Here is a 13632-nt window from a genome sequence, read left to right as displayed (position 1 = left end):
TCAGCATATGTTGGTGTGCGCATCACGCTCTGCTTCCACGCCGTCATCCTCCTCCGCAGGCTCATCATCTACACGGCCGGCCCAGCAGCTGCACGAATCTATACAAGATGGTAACAATCAGTATAAACGAATGATATCCGCAAGACAAGAAGGAAAAGTTAAAAGTCACACTCCACAGCATACCAATCCGCGCTTGTACGCCCAGCGCGATAATGCTTTCTAGTCGACTCCAACTTAACCGGGTCACGAACCCTAGAGGAATCAAAGTTATTCTCCTCCACTGAAAGACACCGGTGTACCCAATTCGGATCCATGTCCATGTCCAAGGGTGGTGTAGCAGCGTTTTGGTGAAGTCGGTACAGCAGGTTCCTCGCTCTTAACCTGTTGTTTCTGGCCTTGCCTGATCCTTAAGGGAGATTTACCATCTTTAGCATCTGTTGTCTTCTGTTCTTTTCGGTCAGCAGAGAGAATTTCCGGTTCTTTGCCTAGTCGCTTGTCGCCTCTTTTCCAGCAGACTTTGCATGGTGCCATATGGCTGTATAACCTGATCATTCTTTGGCCTAGACATTGACTCATGTCTAGGCATTCCCATGGGCCTCCGTCCTAGATGTAGCCACATAGTATTCGCTTTCGGGCCCAGGAGGTGTACATCTAGATGGATAGATTGGTCAAGTATTTCTGCTGGTTTAGTAGCGAGTTAACATTAGATGTTCTGCTAAGAATAAAGTTGGCTCAAACTTAGAGAATTCAGAGGGAGACAGACTTCTATGCCTTTTGTGGGCCACCCATTTTTAAAGGCATTTGTGACTCTCATTTCTCGGGGTGACTTAGTCTGACGAAAGGGAAGTTGGAATTATGCAAGGCTTTTAAAATGAGATGAGACAGTTCCACAAGTAGCACAATGGCTTTATCCAGACTGTCGTATCATTGTCTCTTTTTTTTGTTTTCTTGAGTAATGTAACGTCTTTGTTTTGGAATCATCTGAACTAGGGTTGTGCAGGCACGTGACCGTGGACGACATCCCAAGAATTGCACATCTCTTTTGAACCAGCGAGATGTATCTTGAACAAACCGATATTTAATCTTTTTTTTTTTCACTTGCCGAATGTGAAAAAATGGCTTATATGAAGTGGCGCTTGGAAGGAAATGAACGATTATGAATGTTTGTTTATTACACTGACTTCCATAAATGTCATCAAGCTGACTTTATGATACATGGCATTTCTATTCCAGGACCTTCACGTGTGTGTATCCGGCCAGTCGAACCCATGGATTTAATGACTCTAATTCCTTAGAGTCATGACTGATGAATCATTTTTATCACGATGAGGGAAGCGATTGTTGGATGTTGCCCTCATAGACATGGGGAGTCAGCACCACGGATGTAGAAAGTTTCGGCAAGCTCTTCGGCATCCTCCACACGATCATGAATCATCAAGAAGAGATCATCAATAACTTCCTCCCAGGTGGGCAGAACCAGGCCCTTCAGGCAGTTCTCCCATTCCCGCATGTGGGCAGTGAACTCGCCATCAAACCACTTGCGCCAGTCGAGGTAATCCTGCTCTTTGCCAACCATCAGGCGGCAGGAGAGGTGACTGACAGCATGACAAGCTGCGCGCCACTGCTGGAAAGCACCAGACATCAAAGTATGGATCTTCTCGGTGTAATCGGTGGTGAAACGAGCATAGGCAAACTCGTCGACGCAGAATCGCAGGGTCTCACAAGGAATCTTAACCGAGACAGAGAGGGTTGGGTCGATCTGGTCCCAGCGCTCCTTCCACTCGAGAAGGCGCTTGACGGAGAGGACGTGCACCTGGTGCAGGGCACCAGACCTGGTGGGGCAGATCTCGAAGAAGCGGTTGTTGCGGATGAGCATCAGTTGCTTCATGAGGGTGACAGTGACCATGACTTTCTTGCGGATGTCGGCGAGGCCATTGCGTACCTCGGCAGGGACGTGGACCCAAGTAGGCAGAACGAAGTCCATTTCGTTGAAACGGTAGTCGAGAATCGACGTGGAATTATTGAGACTATTTATGATGTAGCGCTTCTTTCTCAGAGTCTCGAAGTTAGAAGACATGGATGCGATGGGATGTTTGATGTTGACGAGAAAAACGCAAGCAAGCAGGGAATTGGAAAGCTAGATGGGAAGAGAAGTGACGGGGAGACCTAGGACTCATAAAAAGGTTGCTGGCAAATGCCGGGTTTCAAAAGGCAGTCTTGTCTCGAGCGACAATACCATTGTCGTCCCCTTTAGAAACTTTGACCTCGATCTATACACATAGTCTTAGTTCTTGAATAGTATTGTTCCTCTATTGTTGCCGGATTTGACAAGTAAACAAGTCCTGGTCCCATGGCGTTTGCAAGGTATAGCCCACGATGATTATCAGTGTCATTAATTGTATTGCGCTTCAGCCCATGTACCCATCCCGATGAAAGAATCGTTACAAAAAGTGAAGTGATACAGATATATATTGAGTTTGGTACATCAGTGATCCTTGTAGTGTTTTTTTTTATTAACTTGCTCCCCAAAACCGATGTCATCCACACTAATATCTTTGTTACATTGTTGTTTTTAGATGTTTCTATCCAGAAGAGCGTGTTCGGGAAACAAAGAGGAACAAAGACGTAATTTCATCCTTCGTAGGTTGTCTTTTCATATGATTCCCAAGACGTGCAACCAAGGGTCATCAAGGCATAGATGCGATCCGAGATTTTTCGCTAGCCCGCAACTTGAAATCGAGGAATGAGCAGAGGAACGGATTTATTGGACTCTGTCAAGCCCAAGGTTAGCTCTTATATATCAATAGAGATATGAGTTCATAAGCATAGCATACCGTTCGATGAGGTGCACTCCAGAAGCTGTCTCCACAATTCCGCTGACCTGGCCAGGCTGCAAGGCGAAAGCGGCATCTTCGAACTCCTTCTGCATCTCGCTGCGGCCAAAGAAGCCACTTCAGGTTGTTAGTCAGGTATAGCAGTGAGTATACGCGTAAACACTCACAGGTCTCCCTTCTTGCGAGCACTGCTGCAGTCGGACTCCGAGACTGCAAGGTCACCGAGTGAGGTCTCTCCGGACTGGATTCGCTGCTCGTGGACCTTCAGGATCTCAATTGCCTCCTCTTTCGAGCGAGTGATCTCTGCCTCCTTCCAGCTGCTGGGGCGACGGCTGTCGCGGTGCTTGACGAGCAGGTGGCTGCAGCGAATCTTGCCCTCGCCTTCGCCTGAGGCATCAGGATGGGATGCGGGGGTGTGGTTTTGCGCCATGTAGAGTTTGAGCTTCTCGGTATCTGTTTCAGCAGGTGGTTCCCAGCGGGATTCCTTTGTAGAGGGGTTGAAGTAGTAGGGAAGGTTCTTGGAGTTGGAATGGCGAACTTCCCATCCTGCTGGAAGTCCAGTGTCGGCCTATTTATACAATCAGCTGTGTACTCAGATCAAAACTATCAATCGGCCCCACCATTGTCAAAAATTGATGATTACAGAGGAGAAGTGATTGTATTGAAGCTTGAAGAGAGCTATTGTAGGAAACTGCGGGGGATATGATGCACGAGTGCAAACTACGCAAACTGAGGCGGCGCTAGGCCTTTTTAGGCTAAGTATGATACCGCCTTAGCCACCGCCAACTTACACGTCTGAAGTAGCTGGAATTTCGGCCTTGAGAAGAGGCCAGGTAGAAATTAAAGCAACATTTAAGTAAGAAATACACTCAAACAAATATCTCATATCATATCTAAATGCTCTAAGCAAACTTTTCCCAATACAATCCATTGATCTTATTCTGCCGGAATAGCAGCTTTATCCAATTGGCTGCGGCAGAACTTGAGTCTATACCCCAACCAGGTTAGCGTATCTCGGCCAATCGACGCCAACGACTTGACAGTCTTTTATATCACTCAGTCTTATTACAATTCTTTCGCGTTCTCTTTCAACTCACCTCCCATTGTGATACCCTATTCCAAAGCTTCAAATTTATTACTCTGAAGCCTCCCAAGATGTCTAGCCCTTCGCCCTCCGCTGGTGGCGACACGAAGCAAGCCGACCAGATTCATTTCAAGTTCTGTCGCGAATGGTACGTTTTCCTGAGCTGCAGCTCAAATGGCGCAATCTGAATGAAGACTCACTAACAAATTCAATAGCTCCAACTTGCTGTATCCCAAAGAAGACCGTGTGACCAACCAGCTGATGTTCACCTGCCGAACCTGCCATGTCGGCGAGCCAGCTTCCTCCTACTGCGTCTACCAAAACAAGCTCCACAGCCAAGTCGGCGATACTGCCGGTGTCACCCAGGATGTTGGCTCTGATCCCACGGTTTGTCTCCCTGGTTTCTGTACCCTATGCGGCGACAAGATCACTTGTTCTGTCTGCGGCCCGGGCCCTAAAGAGGCGCAATTTATGGACGACATTGACTGCTTGGATTCCTCGGACACCGACTCCTGGCCTAGTGCCAGTCACTCTGACACTTCCTGTACGTTCAGTGGCTAACATATGATTTTTCCTCGATTACAGCTTCCCCGTGCCAACAAGCTTTGCCCGAGCTGCGGTGAAACGGAGGCCGTTTTCTTCCAGTCCCAACAACGTTCTGCTGAAACTGGAATGGTGAGATCCGATCCTGCTCTGATATCCATGGAGACCATGCGCTGACCGTGTCACTACTTGCTCAGAAACTCTACTACGTCTGTTGTGCATGCGGTAACGTCTACATGTGATGTCCTCTTACGATACGGTCTACGCGATCCCCGATACCCTTGATTAGTTTTTTTGATTTCTGCGAGTTTTCGCGTGAAGATGCATACAGGAGTTTGGCGATCGACAATCTAAAAAGCATATACTGACTTCGAACGGGGCTTTGGTATGATGCGGGTTGCTATTGATACATAGAATTGAAAAGAAACATTCTGCCAAAGAAAAAGAATACAGCGCTCTCCAATGTAGAAACTCACGTGGATCTTACACATGCACCGGTGCCAACGACAAGATCTTGGACCACTGTTTTTTCCGTAGCTCCTGACCGACGACTCCTGTATAAACGTCAGTAACCAGATTGCAGACTAGGGATAAGTTTTGAACTTCTAGAAGCACTAACCGTTCATTCTTGTCCCAATAGGGTCTCCAGACTTGTTGACCAACACGCAAGCATTATCACCGAATCGGACGAGGGAGCCATCAGGGCGCTGCAGCTCCTTCTTCACACGAACAACAACGGCATGTCGGATATCACCACGGCGAACCTTGTTCGCAAGCGCAGCGGCGGTGGTGGCTTCGGAGCCCGCGGATCTCTGCTTCTGGACGACAACGACTATCCGATCACCTGACGCGCCATGTATATTAGCTTTTCTGTGTATTTCTTTTGCAGTCCATGCTGGACCAAGTATCGCGGAGACTGACCGATTGTCGCGGGCCGCTTCTTCTTGAGGACGTTCACGCACTCGACGATCGAGGCGCCGGAGTTGTCAATGCAATTTAATAGTGTCTGGCAGCAAATCCGTCAGTATCGCATTCTCGATTAAAATGTATATTTCCGTACCTTTAGTTGAATCATTGTGGTTGCTCCGTCTGTCGTTGTTGCTCCGTCCACAATTTGTTCTTGCGGTCGGAGGTAGGTTTCCCCGGACAGTTAAGTTTATCCGGGCCTATCTACCTCTATCCAACAAGTTGCTACTTCTAGTCTTGCTATTATTCGATGCTGGAACATTAAGTATACTATTTTACGAATTCATGGAAGAGCTTGATATTTGGAATGTATTATACCAAAGTAGTCCAGGTAGAAAAGACCATATTGGGCAGAATCCTAACTGAATATTAGGAATTATTCTTCAGTCGCTCATGGACCTATGGAATTTACTAGTATTCTTTTGTATAATCAGTTCCTCTTCGTAGAAATGTGTTTCCAAGCCACATCAGTAAGTGGTTTGGCATGGACCTTGCTCTGACGTAGGTATGGAGGTAAAGCGCGAACTAACTTATATATATTCAACGCAAATGTAGTCTATCTATCTACCTAGTATGTAATTTTCCTATTATTTCCCCTTAGACGCCATGCCATGACATTAATGTCTCTGTAATAAATAGTTCCATCTTATCTAAATGAAATAAAAACATGGTTGACCATCAAAGGAGACCGTTGAAGATCGACTCACGAAGATTCGCGTGATGCAGCTTGGAGGTATGACGCATTGTGCATATAGGTACAATGTAACTTGAGCACGTAAATGGCAAACAGCCAGGGCAAGGGATTTGATTGATCACATATAATATTAACATTGTTGGCCTTTTGTCACAACGGAGGGGAAGGGCAAGGGAAAGGCGGCCAGGTCTCACATCCGAGTGTTGGTTCCGCCCCTAAAACCAAGCCTCGTTGCGAGAGGGCCTCTCCCCTTGGTCTCAATGGCGACAACTTCATTCTGATTTCCTTCAGTCACTCATTTTTATCATTATCTTTTTGAATCTGACAACATTTCAAGAGCGCTTTCTCATTCACTGGATCTTCAACAGGTCTCCGCTGGTCTCCGCGGTTCAACCGCCCTTTGCACCCGTTCCGCATTCCATGACACCACTTCCTTGCTACCGCTTTGATCTCTAGCGGTGCTCAGTTGTTTGCTACGCCAATCATGCCTCCGAAGAGAGCGCGTAACAGCTCGCCAGCGGCAGAGCGTCGCGAGCGCCTGACCCTGGCCAAACTGGCCAGCTATGACGATGTCGCAACTGATGCGCTGGTGGATCACGTACGCCCTTTGCCCGCAATGCAACAATGAACTCTGATAACTGACACGAGCTTCTCACAGGCTTACTTCTGGACCACCACACGGAAGAATCGCACCAAATACAGCCCTGCCCGCGGTATCCACGACGACGATATTGGGCGCATTCTTCTACGCGATGTGATTGTCGACAGAGATATCACAAGTGCTGAGCGCAAGCTGCTGGACATTTCAGGGCTCAAGAAATACCTGACAAATCTCCGCAGCCCCCGTGAAAAGGAATGGTTTCGCCGTCACCTCCGCAAATACATCCAGATGTACCTCCCCGACTGCCCGTTCGAGGTCACCACCACCAACCGATACATTATCACGCAACACGAAGCCGCAATTTGTGCCCGCAGGTTCATCAAGAAGGGTGAAGAGATCAAATACTTGAGCGGAACACTCGTGTCTATGACCCATGAAGAAGAGATGGATCTTGGCCTGACCCGCAAAGACTTCAGTATTGTGATGTCGAGTCGGCGCAAAACCCCGTCTTTTTTTTTGGGACCTGCCCGCTTTGCCAACCACGACTGTGATGCAAATGGCAGCCTGGCAACTCGTGGAAACGAGGGCATGTCTGTCCTGGCCATGCGCGACATTTACGAGGGAGAGGAGATCACGGTCTCTTACGGAGAGGATTACTTTGGCATTGATAATTGCGAATGCCTGTGCTCCACCTGCGAACGAGCTGTTCGCAATGGTTGGTCTTCTCAAGCGGATTCGGATCAGAACAGCAAAGAATCAAGCCCGGTGTCGATTGAAGCCACCCCAGTCGAAGACACTGCGGGAACTAGGAAACGCCGCCGCAGCTCTGAAGTGGACTCCGATTCTTCCTCGACCGTGTCATGCTCTACTCCACGAAAGCGAGCCAAATTCCAGCGACAAGTATCTAAATTGCGAAAAGAAATTTCTGCCTCTGAGCTCGCTGGTGAAGCAGCCTCAACCTCCGAGTCAGATTTTGTCACTACCCCAGACACTGAACTTGTTCCAACTCCTGTTTTGACTGGCGCTATACCCCAGGCGTCCAAATTGAGACAGGAGCTCACAGATCTAACGCCAGAGCCCACCCCAACGGACTCACCACTCCCACCACTAGCCACAGAATCTGAACAGCCAAACACTGCTGCTTCAGGCGAAACAAAGCAGGCCCAGAACTCGCAGGCTGCCTTTCCTGAATCTCCTAATTCTAACGTCGATGAATCTCATCGTTCGTCAACGTCAACCACACCGACAACGGTGGATGACATTAGAATGAAGATCAAGACAGAGGAGACCAGATATTCAAACCAGACAGAATCTGCAACATCAAATGGCAAGGATCATGCCGATGCCTCAGCCGAAGGTCAGCTCGCCCTCATGACTCCTCCCAAGGACACGTTCCCCAAGGAAGAACAGCCAAACTTATCGGAATCCCTTGAAACAGATGAGACAACTGCCGAAAAGCCCAAGACTCGGAAGAAATGGAGCAGGCGTCGATTCATTGTTGACTCCGTCGAGACCGATTCCCAAATTGCCCGAGTTCCCGGAGACTACACCAAGACATCGCGGTTGCTTGCTCAGAGATATGATCGCTGGGTCGAGTGTCAGACCTGTGATGATTGGTTCGTCCAATCCAACTCGTACCTGACAAGACGTGAATGCCCTCGCTGCGAGCGCCACTCTAAGCTGTACGGATTCCAATGGCCACACACCGATAAGAGTCCTGATGGTGAAGAGCGAGTCATGGATCACCGCACTGTACATCGCTTCTTGTCCCCTGACGCACAGTCCCGAGTTAGTCGTCGAGGACGGGGTGTCAGCTTTGGCATTACCCCGACACCGGAACTGTCTGATACATACACTCCCGAAGCAGAGACCAGCGATACAAACGAGGCCCGCCGTGATGCTCGGGCAAGTCGGCGTCGCACCAGAGAACTTCGCATGACTATGTAAAGGAAGAGGAAGGCACTGGTTCTTCGAGAAATCGAGCAAAGACGGCGTTTACGCTCATGAGGAACGAACGGCATTTGGGGAGACAATTTCGCTGAATATTATATATAGCGTGACTGCGATTGCATTAGGTGTTCGGATTCCTTTTAAGGGTGCATTTTAGGGTAGGAAGTTGAGGCTTTGCATGGGATTCCGGTGAGGCGTTGACTATGAACATACCTGGGACATGTACTATTCTATAGCTATAATCTATGCCATTCAGTACTGCAAATGCATCGGGATGTTCAACCCCGAACAATAAGGTCACTGCAGAGTACGTCCCCCGCATTTCCTCTCCGCGGGCAGCATGAGCAATAACTGCACCAATGAGCTGCCCCCATATAAGTCTCTGACATCGTCTGATTGGAAACGGCTGGGATTTCTTGACAGAAATGCTGGGACCCTCGGAGGTTTCTCTGCCGAATTTGCTTCTCTGGTCCAATATGATGGATGTTTCACCTTGCCCAGACAGACTATAAATGGCCTACACCCCGGAGAAAAACGACGCCAGAAGGAATGGGATATAAGTACTACTAGAGCTTGCAGACCATGAGAATGAGACTATACTCACTGATTCTCCCTCTTATCGGCCTGGGTACTACCGCCAGTGCTGCATATGACAACCCTCTAGTGAACCTCGACTATGGATCCTTCCAAGGCCAATATGACAGCACATACAATCTCTCGTATTTCCGCAAGATCCCATTTGCCTCACCACCAACTGGTGAGAATCGTTTCCGAGCACCTCAACCGCCACAGAGGATCACCGGAGGCAGCTATGATACAAACCAAGACTTCGACATGTGCCCCCAGCGCACAGTCAACGGAAGCGAAGACTGCCTGTATTTAGGCCTCTTCTCAAGACCATGGGATCTATCAAAAGAAACAAAAAGACCAGTCCTAGTCGTATTCTACGGCGGAGCCTTCATCCAAGGCAGCGCCGCTTTCACCATGCCGCCATCCTCATTCCCAATTTTGAATGTGAGCAATCGCAATGACTACGTGGTAATCTATTCAAACTACCGCGTCAATGCCTTTGGTTTTCTCCCCGGAAATGCAATCAAAGAATCATCAACATCAGATCTAAACCCTGGCCTACTGGACCAACAATACGCCCTGAAATGGGTCCAAAGCCACATCCACAGCTTTGGCGGTGATCCTAAGAATGTAACAATCTGGGGCCAGTCAGCTGGTGCAGGCTCGGTCGTTGCACAAGTCCTCGCAAATGGACGAAATGGCCAACCGAAGCTTTTCTCCAAAGCCCTTGCTAGCTCGCCCTTCTGGCCGAAGACATATGCCTACAATGCACCGCAAGCAGAGGCGATCTACGCACAATTTGTCAATTTGACAGGCTGTAACGGACTGGAACATGTTCATGAAACACTTTCCTGCATCAAATCCGTAGGCGTGCAGACAATTCGTGATGCGAATCTCGTCATTGCCGCAAGCCATACCTGGACAACGAGCTCCTATACATGGGCACCAGTGATAGACGGGACCTTTCTCACGGAAACACTTACGGAAACCGTCAACAGCGACTCCCTGGACACGGAGTTTGTGTGGGGTATGTATAACAGCCACGAAGGCCAGAATTTTATCCCCTCGGGTCTCGACAGCGCCGTCTTAGTGAATGGATTCAATTCCTCAATTGAGAGTTTCCACAGCTGGCTTACTGGATTCGTACCCGGGTTATCGGCAAAACAGATAAAACAGGTCGATTCTGTTTATTATCCCGCTGTTGGGAGTACGGAGACTATTGCGCAGTATAATACTTCGTTTGTTAGGGCTGGGTTGGTGTATCGGGATGTTGTGCTTGCCTGCCCAGCCTATTGGATTGCTTCGGCTGCTAAGAAGAAGGGATATCTTGGGGAGTATACTATTTCGCCGGCGACGCATGGGAGTGATACCATCTATGTGTGTTCCTACTTCCTTCTGTTATTATTTTCGTTGAATGCGTTCTTGGGTTGGAATCATTGGCTAATATGATTGATTTTAGTGGAATCGTATCAATGCCGTTCAACAGACGAACCCCGTCGTGTATGAGGGATATGCTGGCGCTTTCGCGAGTTTCTTCCAGACAGGTGACCCGAATGCGCACAAGGCGACGAATGCTTCGCAACCTGGTGTACCTGAGCTACAGCATAACAAAAAGGAATTTGTGATTGTGTATGATGGAACGGAGAATTTAAAGCTAGACCAACTGAACAAGAGATGTGATTTCTGGCGAAGGCTGGCGAAGGAGGTGCCAATTTAAGACACAACCAGAAAGACGCCCCTTTAGAGTCTACTGATGGAATCAAGTATCAATATGGACAAGAGGAGAATGAATTAGGTCGTTATATATGATTGCATATCGTACAGACTTCCAATGATCCAATGACTATTGCAATGACAATGACAATGGGTATAGTCGTTTTCCAGTTCCCAAAAATCAAAACCTTAAATCAACGCCATGTATGATACAGAATTTATACAATGAAATAGAAATAGACATATATGCATATGTGCATCTAGATCAGGGCCTGGCCACGGTACATGCCCTCGCGGACTTCGCGGACAACGTCCTTGCGGTCCTTCTTGCCTACCAAGACGACACCACGACCACGCTTACCCATACGACCGAGACGACCCAGTCTGTGGATGAAGTCGATGGTTGTGTGGGGAACGTGGTAGAGGATGACAGTCTTGACGGCTAGGGTGTCGATACCACGGGAGGCGATGTCGGTGGTCACGAGAACCTTTGTGTCGGCAAGCTTGCGAATAGGCTCTTTGCGATCGGGAAGCTCGAAGGGAATGCTCTTGGAAGCGCGGGCGTTCTTCTTCTGGAGCATGATCTCCTCTGCGGTAGGGGGCAGCTTCACCTCGGTGAACTCAGCGAGGGTCTGCTCTTGCTTTCTGGAGTCGGTGTCACGGGACAGCGAGACGGCGTCAATGCCCTTAGTGCGTAGGAATTGGGCAACGTCATCTGCTTCCTCACGCTGGTTGACGAATACGATAATTTTCTTGACCTTCGGGTCCATGTATGCGTTGAGGGGTCCCCATGTCTCGGTTTGATCGGATCTCTCGCCGGCCTTTCCGATAGACCAGATGACATCGGCACAGGCGAGGTCTCGGTTGCCGCGGTAAGGCTCTTTCTCGATGTCTACTACACCAAGCTGGACACGACGAGGAACGGCGTGGAGGTTGGGAGTTGTCAGTCGTTTGATATCGGGGTAGCGCTTGCGCAACTGGTTGTCAAGACTGCGGGGAATGGTGGCCGAGCAAAGGATTAGTTTCTTGAGCGATGGTGTGACCTTGGAGATGATGTCGGTGGTTGTTGGAATGAAGGACTTGTCCATCAAAGAATCAGCTTCATCGAGGACGAGGTGAGTGACTCGGCTAAGGATATTAGGATTCGTTTTCGCAACGGAGCCAAGAAGATGTGGGGTTGAAACAAGGATGTCGACGCCGGCTGGGTTGAAGATGGCGTTCATAATTCGACGTGGGGTGAAGGTTGCTGCGATGGCACCGGGGCGGTACTTGACCGTATGAGCCAATTCCTTAAGTTTGGCACCGACCTGGGAAACTAGTTCAGAAGTTGGGACAAGGATGATGGCCCGGGGACGAGCAGCATTCGTCATAGGCGGCTCCTCAGGCTCCAGATCAAAGGTCTTGTTCTTCATTCTCTCCTCCCGCTCCCTTGCCTTTTGCTCTTCCAAGACCTTTTCTTCCTCCGCCTCACGTGCCTCAGCACGCTTGATAGCATCAACGACTGGAAGCATGTATGCAAGGGTTTTGCCTGAGCCAGTCTCGGCTGCCAAGAGGAACTGGTCATACGTGTATTCTTCTTCATCCGCCTTTTTTGCGTGCTTCTTTTTCCTAGGCTCTTCCTTGAGGAGCTCGGGGATCGCGAGTCGTTGAATGGGGGTAGGCTGGATATCTGTGAGACCGGGCAGAGCCTGGACGAAAATCGATTGTCGCACCGCTGGAAGGAGCGGGAAGTGATCGAAACTGTCGAGATTGGCAAGCTTGGCTTTGACGGCAGCACGCTTGCCATAATTGATAGGTGAGAGCATCGTTTGCATCTTCAACGCCTTGTACAGCGGGCTGTCCTTCTTCTCCACCTTGCCCTCTTCCCCTGAGCGTTTGAGGGCCGCCTGGGATCGTGATCGTGGAGTGTCCCGAAGCCGTGCTTCAGTCTGATTCATCGAGGCAAAAGGCCCGGCGCGTGATCTGGATGATCGGGGCTTATCGGATGAAGGCATCGATTGTCTAGAGACATTGGGTGAGAGGGCCATACGAGCAGCCTTGCGACGCACTCGAACGGAGGCCATGCCTCGCGTGGTCTGCCATGATGTCGACGACACGATCGATGGGAAGACGGTGGCTCTAGTATGGCATGCGAAACATATCGAAGATGGTACTGGTACAGGCATTCTGTTAAACACTAGGAATGAACTCGAAAATCCAAAGTCTCAGTCCGTGTCGAAGAGGCCAGAACCGGTTCAGATGTTTTTTTGCGATGATCCATGCCGCTATCCCCTTTTGGGCCTAGCGCAGATCACGGGCCTGACGTAATCCAGCTGACTCATCCGTTTCAGCTTGCTTGGGCCCACGCGGTTGCCCCAGCGACTGCCGCGACAACACTCTTTGCTTGGGGTAACAATCCACTTCAATAGAGTCAGACATATCAGGTTTCGCTTCTCTTCTTCACCTCTTTCTTTGTTTTTCTATTCCCTGGCTCTTTTGCCTCTTTGAGTTGAAGTTTGTATCCCTTCGTTATCCCTTTGTTGCCTTGACCCTTGCGAACGCTCAATTCGAGTCTGTTTTGGCCCTTTGAAGCAGCATTCCTGCTACGATCGACACGACTTTACGCTTTCCCAGCGAATGCACCAGGGCTAACAAGTCCCACGCGAATTGCGGTATCTATTAAGAAAGGTATGGTACC

The 13632-nt window shown here is 49.2% G+C and overlaps 8 protein-coding genes across 8 annotated transcripts; 3 read left to right on the top strand and 5 right to left on the bottom strand.

The window, feature by feature from the left end:
- Positions 1-320, bottom strand: N7508_010146 (uncharacterized protein; the record flags this gene model as incomplete). Its single annotated transcript, XM_058468206.1, has 2 exons — positions 1-88; positions 184-320. The coding sequence occupies 2 exons, from the start codon at positions 318-320 to the stop codon at positions 1-3; spliced, it is 225 nt and encodes a 74-aa protein (XP_058316052.1).
- Positions 321-1354: 1034 nt separating this feature from the next.
- N7508_010145 (uncharacterized protein) lies at positions 1355-2077 on the bottom strand (the record flags this gene model as incomplete). Its single annotated transcript, XM_058468205.1, has 1 exon — positions 1355-2077. The coding sequence occupies one exon, from the start codon at positions 2075-2077 to the stop codon at positions 1355-1357; it is 723 nt and encodes a 240-aa protein (XP_058316051.1).
- A 684-nt stretch (positions 2078-2761) lies between these two features.
- Positions 2762-3457, bottom strand: pin1 (peptidylprolyl isomerase ESS1; the record flags this gene model as incomplete). The annotated part of the gene is made up of 4 exons (XM_058468204.1): positions 2762-2771; positions 2835-2951; positions 3002-3402; positions 3455-3457. 4 exons carry the CDS (start codon positions 3455-3457, stop codon positions 2762-2764), a joined length of 531 nt encoding a protein of 176 aa, XP_058316050.1.
- A 532-nt stretch (positions 3458-3989) lies between these two features.
- On the top strand, positions 3990-4703 carry N7508_010143 (DNA-directed RNA polymerase II core subunit RPB9; the record flags this gene model as incomplete). The annotated part of the gene is made up of 4 exons (XM_058468203.1): positions 3990-4066; positions 4134-4305; positions 4504-4593; positions 4659-4703. The coding sequence occupies 4 exons, from the start codon at positions 3990-3992 to the stop codon at positions 4701-4703; spliced, it is 384 nt and encodes a 127-aa protein (XP_058316049.1).
- Positions 4704-4944: 241 nt separating this feature from the next.
- Positions 4945-5556, bottom strand: N7508_010142 (mitochondrial 54S ribosomal protein uL14m; the record flags this gene model as incomplete). The annotated part of the gene is made up of 4 exons (XM_058468202.1): positions 5522-5556; positions 5383-5467; positions 5081-5305; positions 4945-5015 (listed from the first exon to the last, which is right to left on the bottom strand). The coding sequence occupies exons 1-4, from the start codon at positions 5534-5536 to the stop codon at positions 4945-4947; spliced, it is 396 nt and encodes a 131-aa protein (XP_058316048.1). The 5' UTR covers positions 5537-5556.
- A 1049-nt stretch (positions 5557-6605) lies between these two features.
- Positions 6606-8669, top strand: N7508_010141 (uncharacterized protein; the record flags this gene model as incomplete). Its single annotated transcript, XM_058468201.1, has 2 exons — positions 6606-6719; positions 6780-8669. The coding sequence occupies 2 exons, from the start codon at positions 6606-6608 to the stop codon at positions 8667-8669; spliced, it is 2004 nt and encodes a 667-aa protein (XP_058316047.1).
- Positions 8670-9254: 585 nt separating this feature from the next.
- N7508_010140 (putative carboxylesterase) lies at positions 9255-10959 on the top strand (the record flags this gene model as incomplete). Its single annotated transcript, XM_058468200.1, has 2 exons — positions 9255-10619; positions 10702-10959. 2 exons carry the CDS (start codon positions 9255-9257, stop codon positions 10957-10959), a joined length of 1623 nt encoding a protein of 540 aa, XP_058316046.1.
- A 256-nt stretch (positions 10960-11215) lies between these two features.
- On the bottom strand, positions 11216-13120 carry mrh4 (ATP-dependent RNA helicase MRH4; the record flags this gene model as incomplete). The annotated part of the gene is made up of 1 exon (XM_058468199.1): positions 11216-13120. One exon carries the CDS (start codon positions 13118-13120, stop codon positions 11216-11218), a length of 1905 nt encoding a protein of 634 aa, XP_058316045.1.
- Positions 13121-13632: the final 512 nt, after the last annotated feature.

This window comes from Penicillium antarcticum, assembly GCF_028974205.1.
Source record: "Penicillium antarcticum strain IBT 31339 chromosome Unknown utg000009l_segment0_segment0, whole genome shotgun sequence".
Taxonomy (NCBI): domain Eukaryota; kingdom Fungi; phylum Ascomycota; class Eurotiomycetes; order Eurotiales; family Aspergillaceae; genus Penicillium; species Penicillium antarcticum.
This window is presented reverse-complemented; position numbering and strand designations above follow the sequence as displayed.